At 43.8% G+C, this 19,089-nt stretch overlaps 1 protein-coding gene across 1 annotated transcript; it reads right to left on the bottom strand.

Annotated features, from left to right (window-relative positions):
- Nucleotides 1–930: 930 nt before the first annotated feature.
- On the bottom strand, nucleotides 931–12,990 carry LOC144682903 (G-protein coupled receptor 83-like). Its single transcript, XM_078545775.1, has 4 exons — nucleotides 12,032–12,990; nucleotides 10,532–10,657; nucleotides 8,165–8,298; nucleotides 931–3,337 (listed from the first exon to the last, which is right to left on the bottom strand). Exons 1-4 carry the CDS (start codon nucleotides 12,407–12,409, stop codon nucleotides 2,713–2,715), a joined length of 1,263 nt encoding a protein of 420 aa, XP_078401901.1. The 5' UTR covers nucleotides 12,410–12,990; the 3' UTR covers nucleotides 931–2,712.
- Between the last annotated feature and the right edge of the window lie 6,099 nt (nucleotides 12,991–19,089).

Consider the following 19,089-nt stretch of genomic DNA (forward strand, 5'->3'; position numbering starts at 1 on the left):
GTAGGTATTCCCACAGTGTTGTTAGGTAGGGAGTTCCAGGATTTCAACCCAACGACGATGAAGGAATGGCAATATTTTTCCAAGTCAGGACTGTATGTTCATATGCACCTTGCCCTCCTAGGCAGCAGGTATGATGCGTTTGAGAGGTGCTGTTGAAGAAGTCTAGGCAAGTTATTGCAGTGCATCTTGTGGATGGTACACACTGTAGCCAATGCGCACTAGTAGATGGTACATACTGCAGCCAATGCGCACTGGTAGATGGTACACACTGCAGCCTATGTGCACTGGTGGTGAAGGGAGTGAATGTTTAAGGTGGTGGATGGGGTGCCAATCAAGCAGGCTGCTTTGTCTTAGATGGTGTCAAGCTTCTTGACTGTTGTTGGAGTTGCAGTCATCCAGGCAAGCGGACAATATTCCATCACACCCCTGATTTGTGCCTTGTGGATGTTGGAAAGGTGGATGGAAATTGGGGGTGCACAAGAGGCCAGAATTGTAGAAGTGCAGATATCATGGACAGCTGTATGGCTGGGGAAGGTTAAAACAATAGGGAGGGACAAGGCCATGGAAGGATTTGAAAACAAGGATGAGAATTTTAAAATTCAAGCATTCCTTAACTGGAGTGTTGATCAATGAGCATGAGGGTGATGGGGGAATGGGATTTGGTGCAAGTTCAGACATGAGCAACAGAGTTTTGGATGACCTTAAGTGTATGGAGGGTGGACGATGGGAGGCCAGCTGGGAGTGCATTTGAATAGCCAAGTCTAGAGATTACAAAGGGTGAGGATGAGGGTTTCAGTAGTTGTCTCTATAGCCAAAGCTGTGAAAAGAACTACCATTCATCGCTGCTGAAGAATAAATCAATATACAGTGATATTTATATTCAATATCAATTTTAGCAGCTGGAATGTTAGAAACCTCTTAAACAGAAGGCATTGTTTAATGTTTTTATTATTTAATAGTATTGAAAGAGCCATAGTGAAAAACAAGGAGAAAACTTAGACAATGAATTAACACATTAAAACTTGGGAGAAATGTTTTAAATTATGGACCACAATTTTGAGGATTGCTCACATTATCTAGGAGTGTAGGTGTCATCATATTGGCCAGCACATTTTTCAGACTGGCTGATAATTGGCCTTTGGGTGTGTGCCCACTGAAATCATCATCAGTGAATCAAAAAAAAAACAGTAGTTAATTAGCAGCTTTCACCCTTTGCTATGTGCCTGAGACCTGAGACAAGAACTTATTTTTCAAAAGGTGTAGGTGGTGCAAGAGATATTTACAGTTTTATAAATTAATAAAATAACTATGGAAAAAATTCCACACAAAGAATTTTGCATTATACATTAATAATAAATTTAAAAACTGAATTAGCCTCTTGGAGTTTGGCTTCAGCAATCAAGTACAAGTTAAATATGATTCCTGAAGCTTGTATGGGTGGATGCTACAAATTCACAATTCCAGCTTCAAACTTTGAGCACCAGAGCACATATCAGGAATCTAAGCTTAGAGGTCAATCAGCCTCATTGGATTTTCAAATCATTAAAATAAATCGTTGGAAAATCCAAGGCGGTTTGTTGATATCTGTGCCTGAATTCCCGATACATGCTCCTGATACTTGAGTTTTTACAATGAAAGCGCAACATTGTAACATCTACCCTATAATACTGAATGACCTGCTCAAAACTTCGGTATATCGTCTACACAATTTATGATCCTGACTTCACCTGGCATGCACCATTTCCAGTAAAGGTTATTGCCCTAACTAGGCAATGAGACTAATTAATCTTCATATTATTGATTATGTTTGAAGTAAATGTACACATTTTGATATTCATACAATAGATTAAAAAATACTATCCTCAAGTGTGTAGCGTTCTTAGTAGAGCTTAAAAGATACTGTACAATGGCACTATGATGGAACAGCTTTTTAGAACCAGAAACAATGGCCCAGATTTTGTGGTCAGCGGTGAAGTGATATTGCACACCACTGACCTTGAATAAAGCTTCCCACAAAGATTTGGTAAACTCTTTTGCTGATGTTAATTTCATTCTGGTGCCAGCTATAGGGGATCTAGCAGTGGTGTCTTGAAGCAGGCTAAACAGCCAATCACACTGAAGAATTTTCACTGATGGAAAACCAGGGAATAACAGTAGGTTTTATCATTCACTTTTCATAATTTTACAAAAAGCAAAATAAAGATAAGGCATACACATGGGACAAAGATAGAAACTAAATATCATAAACAAACTTAAAAAAACTTTAAAATCTATGTTGTTTTAATTATGGAATGGATAAGTTTAATATTCCTCAAATATAAAATTAGTTTTCAGGGCTGTAGAGGCTATTCAACTATAATTATGACTCAAGATGCTGTTAAAAACCCAGTTACATCTCATTCAAAAAGGTGTAACTTTTTCAAGGGTTTTTACAGCAAGAATAATATTGTAAAAAGCAGAGCTTCATGTCAATTCAGTGAATTCCATCTGCGAGGATGTCAACAGTGCACCCTATAGAGGAGCAGGGAATCAGTGACAGCAACATCTAGATTTCCATATTTAACTGCACATGTGCGGACAACAGAGGTTGCTGTCAGTTGCACAAAAGAATGATGTCAAACATTGACAGTTTTGCAGCCATTATAAGAGTTAAATCCAAATCATTACTACTTGCTTCTAACATGATATCAGAAAATGGCAGGACTATCTGTCCTAGCTCACAGCAACTATTGGCTCAACCGATGAAATATCTGTCTTTCCCGATTGGATGTTGCTATTGGAGCGCAGACTTTGAGGATCTTGTCCCCTCTTGAAGTTACTCTGTTCAGGCCAAGCTAGCCTGTAAGAAGGGGCCGTGGAGGGAAGGATATGCTCCTGCACTCCATGTTCCCTTCTGAATATATTCAAGAGAGATTTAAGTTCTGAACGAAAACTCTCATTCAACCAGCAATAGATAAAGGGGTTATAGCAGGTACTGCTCATGGCAAGCCAGTGGAAAGCAAAATAGAGAGCATTGTTGGTGTGAATGATGTGACTTGAAATAAAGACAACATAACAGTTCAGTGGAAACCAACAGACAGCAAATACTACTACAACTAGCATCAGCATTTTAATTGTCTTTTTCTTTTTCCGTCGGTGTGCAAAATACTGTTCTGTTGTCACATCCCCAATTGCGTTGCGAAGCCATAACTTCTTAGCAACTGTGGTGTATGTGATAGTGATGATTAAAAGGGGAAGTACATACAACATGATAAATGTGGCCAAGTCCAGATACTTCCAGAAGAGGTCTGCTGGCTCTGGGAAGTTTGGTACACACAAACTCCGAATCTTTTCTTTGCTGCAATGTAAAATAAAAGATATGATGTCATCAATGGGATCAATGGTTTGTAATAACTGAATAAGTAAATAGTACATGAGTTACAGAACCTTTAGTGGTGTTTTGAATTTTCTGTTGCATGGTTCCTTCCATTTTCCATGATAACCAGGAATGAATGATTTAGTTATTAGCACTTAATTTGATTTTGTGGACAAACTCATTAGTAGAACTTATGATGATGGTAATAATTTTTACATTTAGTTCTAACAGTCTCTGGTGAACAAAGATAATTCAATTGAATGGATTCATTCATTTGACAGTGAGTATACACTCAAAAGAGAGCAATTAACCATTATTATATATATATATATATATAATATATAAACTACTAAGGTTACATGTTGGGTTTGTTTAGTATTAACATTAAAAAGAACAGTTGTCATAGGATATTGTGCAAAAATTATGGTACCTTCTTGAAGACTTTAAAGTTTCATTCATTGAATGAAATAAAATGGAGAGAACTAGCATCTCATGTAACATCTAGCCATTCTTCAGACCTTTACAGCCAATGAATTACTTTTAAAGTGCAGTCATTCTTGACATGTGGGGAAACACAGTAGTCAATTTGTGGCCAGCAAGATTTCACCAATAGCAGCACATGACCAGATAATCCATTTTAAATTATGCTGGCTGAGGTTTAAGTATTGCTAGGACATTGAGTGAACACTTCTTCAAATAGTACTGTGGGATATTTGACAATGACCTGAGAAAGGGCCTTGGTTTAATGTCTTATTTAAAATGGGGATCACTGAAAGTGCCAACTTGAATACACTTAAATCTTTGATTTATAGGAACCTTCCTTCTCCAGTCTTGGCAGTGGCAGGATACCACAACAATGGTATTGCTGACTAATCATGGCAATTCATCTCCGATACCAAAGACAGGGGTGGGAGCCTTTGCTGCTCGGGCAGGGGGACGTGCTGGAGCCAGTTATTCAGTTGCAGCCGGCTAATTAATTGCCAGAGACAGAGGAGTTGTCCACTCAGGCATTGCAGGCGGCATGAGATCCTGCTATGAGAAGTGCTGATGTCATATTTAAAGGGTTTCTAATAGTCTATCAATTAGACCTACCCACAAAGACAGCACATAGTGAAGCCCCGGGAAAGACAGCAACAGGAGGAATAGTTGAAGGAAATTCCAGGGTGAACCCACGGTTCAATTATGCCTCCCTGCAGGTTCTCCTTCAAGCTGCTCAGGCAAGGACAGATATCCTCTTCCTGTGGAATGGGAGGAGGATCCCAGTCTCCAGACAAAGCCAGTCTGGATGGAGATCACAGAGGAGGTTAACAGCCATGGGATCATCCAGCTGCAGTGCCACAAGTGAGTAAATGACCTTGTGCAATCCGCCAGGATGAGTGCAGCACATATTGCTTACCTCACAGCCTTACATGTGAATTTTTAAAAATTCTTTCATTGGATGTGGGTGTTATTGCCCACCCTGAATTGTCCTTGAACTGAGTGGCTTGCTAGGCCATTTCAGACTGGTCCAGGTAAGGATGGCAGATTTCCTTCCCTAAAGGTGCATTAGTAAACTAGGTGAGTTTTTACAACAAATGATGATAGTTTTATCGTCACCATTATGGAGACTGGCTTTACTTTCCTGATGTATTAATTGAATTTCAATTCCACCAGCTGCCATGGTGGGCTTTGAACCTGTGTCCCCAGAACATTACCCTGGGCCTCAGGATTACTTGTCCAGTGATATTAGCACCTACACTACCTTCTCCCTCACTCAGTTATATGTAAATATGAGATTGGTATAAAGGGAATGCACTTGTGTATGAGGGCCTCAATATGCCGGGGCCCTTCAGGCTTCAGGCAGCTAGAAGATGACCACCGAGCTAGTTGAAAACCATAGGGTACCAAAGTCAGTAGCCTCCATGTCAGCCGGCAACACAGGGGGAGCACCACACAGGAGTATGCAGGAGAATTTTAAGATGACCATGTAGCTGCACTGGGGATTGGTGGGTTTATTTTTTGTTAATGCATGCTGACTTGCAATCTTTTCTTTCCCAATAAATGTGGAATGTTGCAAGGCAAGAGAAAGTCTTTCATTTGGCGTGAGCTGCTGGGCCTTTGAAAGTACCCTGGCTCCCTCCAGGGGTGGATGTGAAGGACCAATCTACATGAAGTCACTGTATTCCCCATGTTGCTGTCTAATGTCTTAATGGGTGCACAAAAATGTGAAGCGCTGTCAAGAAAACAGCAAAATGGCTCCAGAAGGCTGTAGATTTATTGGATGCACGGAACTGTCAGCAAGGATCATGTGAAACGTGTCTATATTAGTGAGTCGCAATCCTCCCTTGTGCATATCTCACTGTGCCTTGCTTGCAGTCTTTGGGGTTCTCCATAATTCAGCACCTGGTCAGCATCTTCCTCCATATCCTCATCCTTGCAGGAGGCATCGCACTCCATGATATCCTTATTATTCAAGGCCTTTACCCTCTGTAGTGCCAGGTTTTGCAGAGCACAGCACAGCATTATGACACTTGAGACCCCTTTTTTTATTCACTTACAGGATGTATGCTTCACTGGCTAGGCCAGCATTTATTGCCCATCCTAATTGTTCTTGAGAAGGAGGTAGTGAGCTGCCTTCTTGAACCGCTGTAGTCCCTGTGGTGTAGGTAAACACAGAGTGCTGTTAGGGAGAGAGTCCCAGCAACAGTGAAGGAACGGCAATATATTTCCAAGTCAGGATGGTGAGTGGCTTGGAGAGGAACTTCCAGGTGGTGCTGTTCCCATGTATCTGCTGCCCTTGGCCTTCTAGATGGTAGTGGTCATGGGTTTGGAAGGTGCTGCCTAAGGAAGCTTGGTGAATTCCTGCGGTGCATCTGGTAGATGGTACATGCTGCTGCCAGTGTTCGTCGGTGGTGGAGGGAGTGAATGTTTGTGGATGAGGTGCCAATCAAGCGGGCTGCTTTGTCCTGGATGGTGCTAAGCTTCCTGAGTGTTGTGGGAGCTGCACTCATCCAGGCAAGTAGGGAGTATTCCATCACGCTCTTGACTTGTGTCTTGTAGATGGTGGACAGGCTTTGAGACGTCACGAGGTGAATTACTCACTGCAGGATTCCTAACCTCTGACCTGCTCTTGTAGCCACAGTACTTATATGGCTAGTCCAGTTCAGCTTCTGGTCAATGGTAACCCTCAGGATGTTGATAGTGGGGGATTCAGTGATGGTAATACCATTGAATGTCAAGAGGAGATGGTTAGGTTCTCTCTTGTTCGAGATGGTCATTGCCTGGCACTCATATGGCGCGAATGTTACTTGCCACTTGTCAGCCCAAGCCTGGATATTGTCCAGGTCTTGCTGCATGTGGACATGGACTGCTTCAGTATCTGAGGAGTCGCGAATGGTTCTGAACATTCCCCCTTGCTGGCATCAATCCAGGCATCTGAACCATATCTTCAGAAGGCCTGTGGCCTGCTTGATGGTCATTCGAGTTGTCCCAAGGCTGGTGTTGTACCTCTTTTCTGCATCAGTGCTTGGGATTCTACAGGCGTCAGTAGCCAATGTCTTCAGTGGGTAGCCCTTATCACTCAGTATCCATCTGATCCATCTGGTGTCCTGAAAAGACCTGGCATCTGGGACTACCTCAGTGTGTCATTGCTTCCTGGGAACCATGCACACACCTGAACGAAGTGTTTGCAGTGGTTGCAAACCAGTTGTACACTGAGTGAGTAGGTGAAGGTTGTTGTCTGGTCTGAATGGAGCCTTGATGGCCATATGAGTACAGTCGATGACACCCTGCAATAGGGGGAATCCAGCAATGACTCTGACCCAATGGCTCTCTCAGTTTGAATTTCTGGGTTAGTATGAAAGCCTATGTTCTGGCTGCCCCTCTTGAAGATGACACTGATGACCATCTTGATGCAGCAATAAGCCACAAACTGAGAAATCACAGACATATTTCCGGAAGATCCCTAGAACAATTCTGAGCCATAGAAGTTCAACACCATGGGGACCTTTAGTGTCTCAGATATTGCGTGGCTACCATTTCCTTTCAGGCTCAGCTCTTCCTCCATCATGGCACATGGATCTGCAATCGCCTCCCTGAAGAAACACAGTCCTCTGTGACACGGCCACTCTAAGACTCTGATGGTCGACCTCTCTGGTGGGTAACCTCTTCCACATACAAGTGGCTGGCTGCATGCCCCTATGTACCCTTCTCCTCCTTGTCTCCTCAGAGGCTCATGCTTGACCCTCAGGTTGTGGCTGCCCAACTGCCTGTGGATGCAGTTCCCTCCCTCTCTGATGCTCCTCCTCACCAGAGGTCGCAAGGCTTGAGTGAATGAGGCCCATGTCAGATAGTTGCACTTTGTTTCCAAAGATCTCATAGATCTCCTGCTTATTCACAGCCTCTTTATACCTGCGAGAATCTGAAGCCCTTTTGTTCCCATACACACATTGTAAAATTTGAAATTCCTGTAAACTAGCAGTTAGTTGCCTTTTAAACAGGCTTAATTACCCTTCCACAACATTTCAGCACAAGGACCCCCTGCCATGCTGGCCACCCTTTGGAATATCCAGTTGTGACGTAAAGATGTCAGGCTTCCCTCTCAGCACTTTTTGTTGTGAGGTTACAAATTCTCCCACCTTCCAGAACATCTCTGAAGGGCTGGTAAAATTCAGCCCGGTAAGTCCTCCAGAGCATGCTACACTTGCCACATCTCATATATCCTATTAGCAGTGTGGGAGCTACCACTGAGACAAGCAATCTATTCAAATTCCACATTTATAGAAGGTAAACAAGAAGCTCAATCAAGAAAATCAATCTCTAAATATTTACCTGTATTCAAATTTGAAGAGCTTCTGATAGATAGCATGTGGGAGAGAGAAGCAACTGGCCATAATCCAGATGATGATGATGTAAAGTACACCCTTTGCCGGTGGCACACGTGGCTTCAAAGGATGCATGATAACCTACACAAGGTAGAATCATTCATTTCTAATATAGATAAAAGATTTATGCAATATTACGTTACATGGTTACCTCCCCAAAACTCCCCCTTTAGCTTTTCCGACCCACTTCTAATCTCACCTTCACAGCAAATGATAGAGCCTTTAACACTTTTGACTAAAATTCCTCCCTCCAGTATTCTGCTGGAGATTCTGGCACCGTTTAAACGAGTAACTTTTTATTCATTCATGGGATGTGGGCGTCGCTGGCTAGGCCAGCATTTATGGCCCATCCCTAATTGCCCTTGTTCAGAGGGCATTTAAGTGTCAACCACAAACAGGGCAGGTGGGATTTTCAGATGAATACTGTAAGCATCAGTGCATATTTCACACGCGGCATATTTCAGAGCCTTTCATTTCCTTTTCAAAGTGAAATCATTTACAGGTCACCTGACTCCGAGAAAGAAAAAAAAACACTCTGGTCAGGACATCACCTGGTCTGAGTATTTTTTAAAAAACGTATACCCCGAGTCGATTTAAATGTCGAGAGTGTGTTACTGTAACTACGCGTGCGCAGAGCTCTGCAGAGGTCTGGTTGAAGCAGTGTTTCTCTGATATGACAGCAGCTCCGAAATCATTCGTTGCTGTATCGCTATGTTCACAGTCTCAAAACCAAACATTCAAAGAACCCGCGGCAGAAAGTCGCCTCTTACTGCTGAATTACTGTTAAATGACTTCTTGCGATGTTGCATGTCTTTATTTTACATTTAGTTGGCTAAACTCCAAAATAATACAATTACAACAAGGGAAAAGAAGAAAAAGTACGCCCAAAAAAGGGGGGAGAGCAAGCGGAGAAATTGCTTTCAGGGACAGTTGAATTAATGGACAATTTAATGTGATGAAGCTTATTTAACACTGCTATCAATAACTGCTGCTTCGTGTTGTAAAACATTTTACAGTTAATAACTACAATTGATTCAAGCGAATCCAGAAATATTCCGAGCACCTGCTTCCATTTAAAAATAGAGAAACTATTTTAGGTCTATTTTAAAATATTTGAGTATTTTAGAAACAGTGCAAGATAACCAGCACCGGGTAGATGAACAGCGCCGGAAACGGATCCGTGGGCACTGGGCGTTGCCTGAGGTCTCAGTTCTGAAAGTATGAAATGCTGCAAATACTGATTGCTTTCCTTTGCCTTTAGCTTGGTAACCAAACGCAAACTGTTCAATGAATGGTTCACACAGCACGTTTTAGCTCGGAAAGGGTTAAAGGGGGGATTGGGTTGCAGCGAGAATAAGTGATTGTTCTACAGCGACGGGGGTTTGATTCACGATGAACCTCTCACAGCATTCTTGTGAGGGAAGAAGCACTATGGAGTTCAGATCCTATGCCCAAGAGATTCTATACAATTATGTGGTATTTTTAGGAGACTCCTTAGAATGTGAGAATTTTAAAAATCTATGGTTATAGTTGTTCCGTAGCTACCCACCTCAGATCATAATGTGAAACTGCATGGGAGTTAAACTACAAGTGATGTCAATCACAGGCGATGGCGGAGCGCCATCCCCCAAAGGGATTGGACACCTTTTTGCTTTGTTTGGACCCGACTCCGGGACTATACAAATACTTTTGTATTGCTTTCAATTGAACATCACTTTGCAATGACAGAAAAGTTGCTCTGTTATACCACCACCTACAGTTCTCTGGAATTGGCTGGAAATAGGGATTTTAGAAGTCTGTCCACTTGTGGGTTACGTTATGCAACAGTCAATGCAAAATCAGCTTTTGTATCTTCATTATGATTACAAAATACGCTAATTATTGACTTGAGTCAACTACTTCCAGTATGATTCATCCTGCTAATTATCCACCAAACGGTGTTTGTTCTGGCGACTTGATCAAGCTTTGTTTCACTTTAGCAACCTGAACAAACTCTTACTTAAATACTTGTGTTGGGGGGCGGGGTGGTGCTAAATTAAAGAATATTATTATAGGACAACATTAATTCTATACCGTAAGCTAACATGTGAAACCCCTTACTCACCTACTTTAACATTTGGTCCTTTTTCGTGTTTGTTAAGAAAAGCAGGCTTTAGGATTGGCCAAATAACCGTGGAAACTTCCGAATACAATACATTCTTTTTCAAAGACCAACAATCTGTTAAAGTCTTTATTGGTGGCTGGAAACCACAAAAGGTTTCCAAAGGAATTAGAGTTCTTTGTAATTTGTCCTCATACAAATTTGATTAGTTACCTGATGCCTGTCTAGGGCGATGGCTGTTAAGGTGAGGGTGGAGACGTGCAAAGAGCAGTACTGAGCAAAGCGGCTGACGTGACACATGACCTGCCCGAAAACCCAAGTGCTGTTAACGAACCGAACCTGTCAATCAAAAATACCAGAAGATTATTCATGCAATGCTTCATATGCTACAAACAAATACAGTTTATGTCTGTTGCCTGAAACTGTGGTGTCCTGGGAGTCATGACATATATAACCAGGGAACAACACCTTTAAGTGCAGAAAGGTTAAAAATCCACCTTTTTGTATAAATTACCGATAGGAAAAATACAATTTACTAAGGAATGATTTTAATAATCGCCCTCTAATTGTTTAATTATACTATTCATTTTGTCGACAGTTATAGCAATGACATTTGCACGATAATTAAAAATACGCTGCCATACTCTGCATAACAGAATTACCCAAATTTAGGAGTTAATTCAGGACAAGGTTGTACTTCAAGCTGAATGCCATTTGCTGTTTGTCGCTATTGTATTCACATATGCTGTTCGTTTACACGTCAATTTACCATAAATTCAGTCAAAGACGCTTAAAATGGAAAACGAACCCTGTCAGCGTGTGCTTGTTACATACAAATGTTTAAATAACTTGTTCAAGAAGCAAGGATTAACGCTTTATTCAGGTAATCCAGAGGTTCTAGAGCTTGAGTGTTACACAAAACAGTAACCTCTAAAGGTTCTGCCGAAGGGTCATGAAGACTCGAAACGTTGACTGATTTCTTCTCCACCGATGCTGCCAGACCTGCTGAGTTTTTCCAGGTAATTCTGTTTTTGTTTTGGATTTCCAGCATCCGCAGTAGCTTTTAGCTTTTTGTTTTTAACCTCTAAAGGTTCCAGTTAAACGCTTCAAATTTTTAATTTTTTAAATTGAGATTCAAATGCAGTAAAGGTCCGGATTGGGGTGGAAAAAACACGTGCAATTAACAAGATGTAGTATTAGTTGAGCTGGCTATACCATCACAGCTACTGTAAGGAACATAACTGGAAGTTTTAGAACATTGTCAACACTTAGTTGTTATCAGAAGTGTTTGCACGTGGTTTGGACCCATTCACCTTTGTGCTCAAGCAAACTGGTGAACCATAGACAACGGTACAGTCTGGTTATTTTGTATAACTCAGTGTAAAAAAATCTATGGCATGTCATCATTTTACATGTAAGTTGTCCTCAACTACTACTGTTTCCATGGCAGTTGTATAGTTAGCATGTCTGACCAAGTCTTTTAGTCATCTGTCCTAATATCTCTGGATGTAGCTAGGTATCACTTTTTATCTGATAACGCTTCTGTGTAGTGTGTACATATGTGAATGGGATGGTTTACTATGTTAAAGGCGCTATATAAATGCACGTCGTTGTTTGCATTTCCGATTTGGTGCAGCGTTCTCAGTACACATGAAAAATGCAAGGAAGAAAGTGTAAAAACTACACCCCCTCCATAAATAATTAATGTCTTACCAGTGTGAACGGAGTGTTAAGAAGGGTGATCATGATGTCCGCTACGGCGAGATTAACAATGAACAGGCTGGTGGCAGAATGCATCCGCTTGTTCTTTATTACGACCTGGCACACCAGGATATTCCCAAACAGAGAGATCACTATAATAACTGAGTATGCCACAATAAGCAAAGCTTTGACGGTTGCATTTTGGGATTCCGCTTCGTATTTTGCCGAGTCCACAAAGCTCTCCCAATCGTCCAGAGTAAAGTTACCCCAAGGAAAGAAAGTCCTGTTCGACAGAACGGGTAACTGGGGGAGGCTGGCGTTAAGTAAGTTGTATGATCTTTGAAAAACCTTGGCTAAATAGGGAAGAGAGGGCCACATGTAACGGCTCATTATTCAAAAACTCCCTTGTATTTTCAACAGGTCGGATGTTGGCGGAATCCGGCTCTTTGATGCTTTCGGGAAAAGTTGCTACGATGCAGGCATCCGAACATTCGGTGCTAAACAAAGGAATCGCTTTGCTAACCTTTCAAAGCACTCATTTTGCCTTGAGAGTGCTGAAGGTTTACTCCATCTGTGGCGCGTCAGTCTGGGTTTTGGTCGCCGTGTATCTTCGCAGTGCCGTGGTGGAAGATTTTGCTGCTATCGGGTGACTGTTGTGGGAGTTTGTTTTATATGAACTAAGCTGAAACCCACGCACATGGTGACACGCACTTGTAGCCAATTGATGCTTCGGGTTGTTGAATACGGTGACGTCTCCTCACCTTCAAAGAGGCTGTGTGTTCTTTCTTTAGGACCTGCATGACACTTTGTGCTTTATTTTTGTGTTCAGTGTTGTAGACACATATCATTCGGTTTCATTCGTCTTTCCCGATTCGGTGATTTGCATATTTCATCCTTTCTTTAATTTTCACTTTCGGTCATGAACCCAAAAAATACAATTTTTCCCTAAATGGAACGAGCGCGGGTTTTTAAATCTCTCACTAGAACCTATAACAGCAAATCACATATATCAGGGATTTTATTTTTGTCTATCCACAGTCATTCATCAATGATACTGGTCTCAGGTTGAATTCTCCGTTTTTAGTCGCTATCGACTTGCTCTGGATTTGGAAAAAAAGAAACTAATTATAAAACTCTGCAACGGTCTCGCCTTGGTTGCTGTCCACAAACCAGCGCTTCATTTTGTTCACAAATGTATTTCGGTGTATTTTGCGTGGGAGTGCAGGCAAGCGGGAATCCAGTTCCTAATCAAGGCTTCTTCGTTCGTACATTTTAGGATGCAGCAGAGTCTTAGTAAAACTAATAGATGGGGCCAGACATCAGTAAACCTATGATAAAAGCAAAAAACTGCGGATGCTGGAAATCCAAAACAAAAATAAAAATACCTGGAAAAACTCAGCAGGTCTGGCAGCATCTGTGGAGAGGAACACAGTTAACGTTTGGAGTCCATATGACTCTTCAACAGAACTAAGTAAAAATAGAAAAGAGGTGAAATATAAGCTGGTTTAGGGGGTGGGGGGTGGGACAGGTAGAGCTGGATAGAGAGCCAGTGATAGGTGGAGATAACCAAAAGATGTCACAGACAAAAGGACAAAGAGATGTTGAAATAAAAACAAAAAGCTAAAAGCTACTGCGGATGCTGGAAATCCAAAACAAAAACAGAATTACCTGGAAAAACTCAGCAGGTCTGGCAGCATCGGTGGAGAAGAAATCAGTTAACGTTTCGAGTCTTCATGACCCTTCGGCAGAACTGAGTATAGTTAGGAGAAAGGCGAAATATAAGCTGGTTTAAGGTGGGGGGGGGGGGGGGGCGGGGGGAGAGAGAAGTTGAGGGTGGGGTGATTGTGAAGATAAGCAAGCAGTGATAGGAGCAGATAATCAAAAGATGTCACAGACAAAAGGATCAAAGAGGTGTTGAAGGTGGTGATATTGTCTAAGAAAAGTGCTAATTAAGAATGGAAGACAGGACACTCAAGGTACAGCTCTAGTGGGGGTGGGGTGGAAAGACTAACAAAGTTTTAGTTTTAGATTTAAAAATAATGGAAATAGGTGGGAAAAGAAGAATCTATATAAATTATTGAAAAAAAAGGGAGGGGGGAGAAACGGGGTGGGGATGGGGGGAGGGGGAGTTTAAGATCTAAAGTTGTTGAATTCAATATTCAGCCCGGAAGGCTGTAAAGTGCCTAGTCGGAAGATGAGGTGCTGTTCCTCCAGTTTGCGTTGGGCTTCACTGGAACAATGCAGCAAGCCAAGGACAGACATGTGGGCAAGAGAACAGGGTGGAGTGTTAAAATGGCAAGCGACAGGGAGGTTTGGGTCTTTCTTGCAGACAGACCGCAGGTGTTCTGCAAAGCGGTCGCCCAGTTTGCGTTTGGTCTCTCCAATGTAGAGGAGACCGCATTGGGAGCAACGAATGCAGTAGACTAAGTTAGGGGAAATGCAAGTGAAATGTTGCTTCACTTGAAAGGAGTGTTTGGGCCCTTGGACGGTGAGGAGAGAGGAAGTGAAGGGGCAGGTGTTGCATCTTCTGCGTGGGCATGGGGAGGTGCCATAGGTGGGGGTGGAGGAGTAGGGGGTGATGGAGGAGTGGACCAGGGTGTCCCGGAGGGAACGATCCCTATGGAATGCCGTCAGGGGGGATGAAGGGCAGATGTGTTTGGTGGTGGCATCATGCTGGAGTTGGCGGAAATGGCGGAGGATGATCCTTTGAATGCGGAAGCTGGTGGGGTGATAAGTGAGGACAAGGGGGACCCTATCATGTTTCTGGGAAGGAGGAGAAGGCATGAGGGAGGATGCGCGGGATATGGGCCGGACACGGTTGAGGGCCCTGTCAACGACCGTGGGTGGAAAACCTCGGTTAAGGAAGAAGGAGGACATGTCAGAGGAGCTGTTTTTGAAGGTAGCGTCATCAGAACAGATGCGACGGAGGCGAAGGAACTGAGAGAATGGGATGGAGTCCTTACAGGAAGCGGGGTGTGAGGAGCTGTAGTCGAGGTAGCTGTGGGAGTCGGTAGGCTTGTAATGGATATTGGTGGACAGTCTATCATCAGAAATTGAGACAGAGAGGTCAAGGAAGGGAAGAGAAGTGTCAGAGATGGACCATATGAAAATGATGAAGGGGTGGAGATTGGAAGCAAAATTAATAAATTTTTCCAGGTCCCGACAAGAGCATGAAGCAGCACCAAAGTAATCATCGATGTACCGGAGAAAGAGTTGTGGGAGGGGGCCGGAGTAGGACTGGAACAAGGAATGTTCCACATACCCCATAAAAAGACAGGCATAGCTGGGGCCCATGCGGGTACCCATAGCCACACCTTTTATTTGGAGGAAGTGAGAGGAGTTAAAGGAGAAATTGTTCAGTGTGAGAACAAGTTCAGCCAGACGGAGGAGAGTAGTGGTGGATGGGGATTGTTGGGGCCTCTGTTCAAGGAAGAAGCTAAGGGCCCTCAGACCATCCTGGTGGGGGATGGAGGTGTAGAGGGATTGGACATCCATGGTGAAGAGGAAGCGGTTGGGGCCAGGGAACTGGAAATTGTTGATGTGACGTAAGGTGTCAGAGGAATCACGGATGTAGGTGGGAAGGGACTGGACAAGGGGAGAGAGAAGGGAGTCAAGATAACGAGAAATGAGTTCCGTGGGGCAGGAACAGGCTGACACGATCGGTCTGCCGGGACAGTTCTGTTTGTGAATTTTGGGTAGGAGATAGAAGCGGGCCGTCTGAGGTTGGGCGACTATCAAGTTGGAAGCTGTGGGAGGAAGATCTCCAGACGAGATGAGGTCAGTGACAGTCCTGGAAACAATGGCTTGATGTTCTGTGGTGGGGTCATGGTCCAGGGAGAGGTAGGAGGAAGTGTCTGCGAGTTGACGCTCAGCCTCCGCGAGGTAGAGGTCAATGCGCCAGACAACAACAGTACCACCCTTGTCAGCGGGTTTGATGACAATGTTGGGGTTGGACCTGAGAGAACGGAGTGCAGTGAGTTCAGAGAGAGACAGATTAGAATGGGTGAGAGGAGCAGAGAAATTGAGACGGCTAATGTCACGCCGACAGTTCTCAATGAAAAGATCAAGAGAAGGTAAGAATCCAGAGGGAGGGGTCCAGGTGGAGGGAGAATTTTGGAGGTGGGTAAAAGGATCCGTTGTGTTGAAGGTGGTGATATTATCTAAGGAATGTGCTAATTATGGGTAGAAAGCAGGACAAGCAAGGTACAGATAGCCCTAGTGGGGGTGGGGTGGGGTGAAGGAATTGAAATGGGCTAAAAGGTAGAGATAAAACAATGGATGGAAATACATTTAAAAATAATGGAAATAGGTGGGAAAAGAAAAATCTATATAAATTACTGGAAAAAAAGGGGGGATCGGAAAGGGGATGGGGATGGAGGAGAGAGTTCATGATCTAAAATTGTTGAACCCAATATTCAGTCCAGAAGGCTGTAAAGTGCAAGTCAGAAGATGAGGTGCTGTTCCTCCAGTTTGCGTTGAGCTTCACTGGAACAATGCAGCAAGCCAAGGATGGACATGTGGGCATGAGAGCAGGGTGGAGTGTTGAAATGGCAAGCGACAGGGAGGTCTGGGTAATGCTTGCGGGCAGACCGAAGGTGTTCCGCAAAGCGGTCACCCAGTCTGCATTTCGTCTCTCCAATGTAGAGGAAACCACATTGGGAGCAACGAATGCAGTAGACTAAATTGAAGGAAGTGCAAGCGAAATGCTGCTTCACTTGAAAGGAGTGTTTGGGCCCTTGGATGGTGAGGAGAGGGGAAGGTGTTGCACCTTCTGTGGTTGCATGGGATGGTGCCATGGGAGGGGGTTGAGGTGTAGGGGGTGATGGAGGAGTGGACCAGGGTGTCACGGAGGGAACGATCCCTGTGGAATGCCACCAGGGGGGGTGAAGGGAAGATGTGTTTGGTGGTGGCATCATACTGGAGTTGGCTGAAATGGCGGAGGATGATCCTTTGAATGCGGAGGCTGGTGAGATGATAAGTGAGGACAAGGGGGACCCTATCGTGGTTCTGGGAGGGAGAGGAAAGTATGAGGGCGGATGCGCGGGAGATGGACCGGACACTATTGAGGGCCCTGTCAACCACCGTGGGTGGAAAACCTCGGTTAAGGAAGAAGGAAGACATGTCAGAGGAACTGTTTTTGAAAGTGGCATCATCAGAACAGATGCGACGGAGGCGAAGAAACTGAGAGAATCGGATGTAGTCCTTACAGGAAGCGGGGTGTGAGGAGCTGTAGTCAAGGATCAGTAAACCTATCATTTGCTTTGGCTCCAAGTCTGGGTTTAGTGGAGGGGGCGGGTGTGGTTTCTGCAGCTCAGTAGATGAAAGTACAAAGTTTTTGAGGATTAGCTGGTAAAATTCTGAACGCGGATTTTGTAGCATATTATGTATGGCTGCCACACCTCCCTCAAGATTACTCTAATTGGTGTAATGGTTGCAGTCCTGTGCTATTTTGGCTTGTGCCACTGCTGCAAACACTTTATGAGAATAACTGTGACCAAGTATGGTCATTATTCACTCTCATCATCCATTACTATCAACCCTAAGTCCAATTTGTTTAGATCGAAGAGTTGCTGTCACCTTCTCAAGGGCATTTGGGATAAGCAATAAACATGCACCATGCCAGCAGTATCTACAATCATCCGGAAACTAAATCGACAACTACTTTGGAGCTAGTATGGTTGGTGTGCAGGTAAGGGTAGATCAAGATGAAAGTTTTGAGTCTAATTTAGAAATATTTTTCTCTGGACAGATGTGTAGTCACAGTCTAAAGTTTCAGTAACATTGTTTGTAATGGCTTTAAGAATAGAGGAAATCAACATGTTAATCGGACTCTCTTCAGAAAGGCAACTAAATTAGGCACTTCCCATTCATATCGGTTCTTAAAGTACCTTAGTGCAGAAAATGTTTTTTCTTAATTCAGTATATATCAGACAAGAGTCAGAAGGTTTTACAACTTTTCTTCTGGAAATGAAATAAAGTTTTAGAACGAAAATACTGTTTTAAAATAATTGAAGGAAGATTCACTACCGGACCAAAATGTTTCCTCTGCACTTCTACATATTACCTCAGACTGGTCATCAGTATAACTACTGATACTTTGAATGAATCAAATGTTGTATTATCTAGGCCCGGGCGATTGACTATGCAATTTAAAATGGTGATTTATTTCAAGACTCATCTTGAGTTGCCCAAGTGACAGTAAATGCTCAAGTCAATTTCTGATTAATTACATCAAGCTCGAAAGCATGGGGGGGGTAGTTTTCCCAAATTTGCACTAAGTGCGGTAGCGGGCGGGCAAAATGGCTTTCCACCCGCTGACGGTGATGGCGGGTTTTCATACAGTGTCATCCTGAGCCCAGCCACATTACTTATGCATTCCCAGGAAGCACACCATTTCCATGGCAGGTGGGCTCTTATTCGTCTGCCCACCATCACCCCGCCGTTGCATCATGCTGGCCGCCATGTTTAAAAGGCAGCTGCCAGCACAGCGCTCATTGCCACCAACTCACCACCACTGCCTGGGAGACATGGCCAGCAAAGGAAAAAAGACCACAGCCCCCTCTTCAACGACAGGTCCCTCGAGCAAATGCTGGATGCGGTGGATGTTCTGTACCCCCACTCTGATCGTGGGATGGGCAGCAACATGACCAATCCAGCTTTGGAGGCTGTGGCAGAGGTGGTCAGTGCCAATGTCCTTCAGAAGAGGACAGCCACCCAGTGCCACATAAGGATGAATGATCTCCTATGTTCTGCCAGGGTAAGTAACTCCATCAATTTGCGAGCTGCAGCATGAGCCTCATTATAGCGTCGCACTGCTGCAGTCTGAGGCCACCGCATGGGTGTCATCAGCCATGTCCTCTGCGGGTAGCCCTTGTCCCTGAGGAACCATCCCTGCAGCTTCTGTGGACCCTGGAAGACTCCAGGGATCTGTGACCGACTGAGGATGTAGGCGTCGTGCACACTCCCTGGAAACCGTGTGCACGCCTGCAGGATGCATTTCTGGTGGTCGCACACCAGCTGCACATTCAGCGAATGGAACCCCCTGTGGTTGATGTTGTCCACGTGTGTAG

The sequence above is a fragment of the Cetorhinus maximus genome, chromosome 7 (assembly GCF_964194155.1).
Source record: "Cetorhinus maximus chromosome 7, sCetMax3.hap1.1, whole genome shotgun sequence".
In the NCBI taxonomy this organism is placed as follows: Eukaryota; Metazoa; Chordata; class Chondrichthyes; order Lamniformes; family Cetorhinidae; genus Cetorhinus; species Cetorhinus maximus.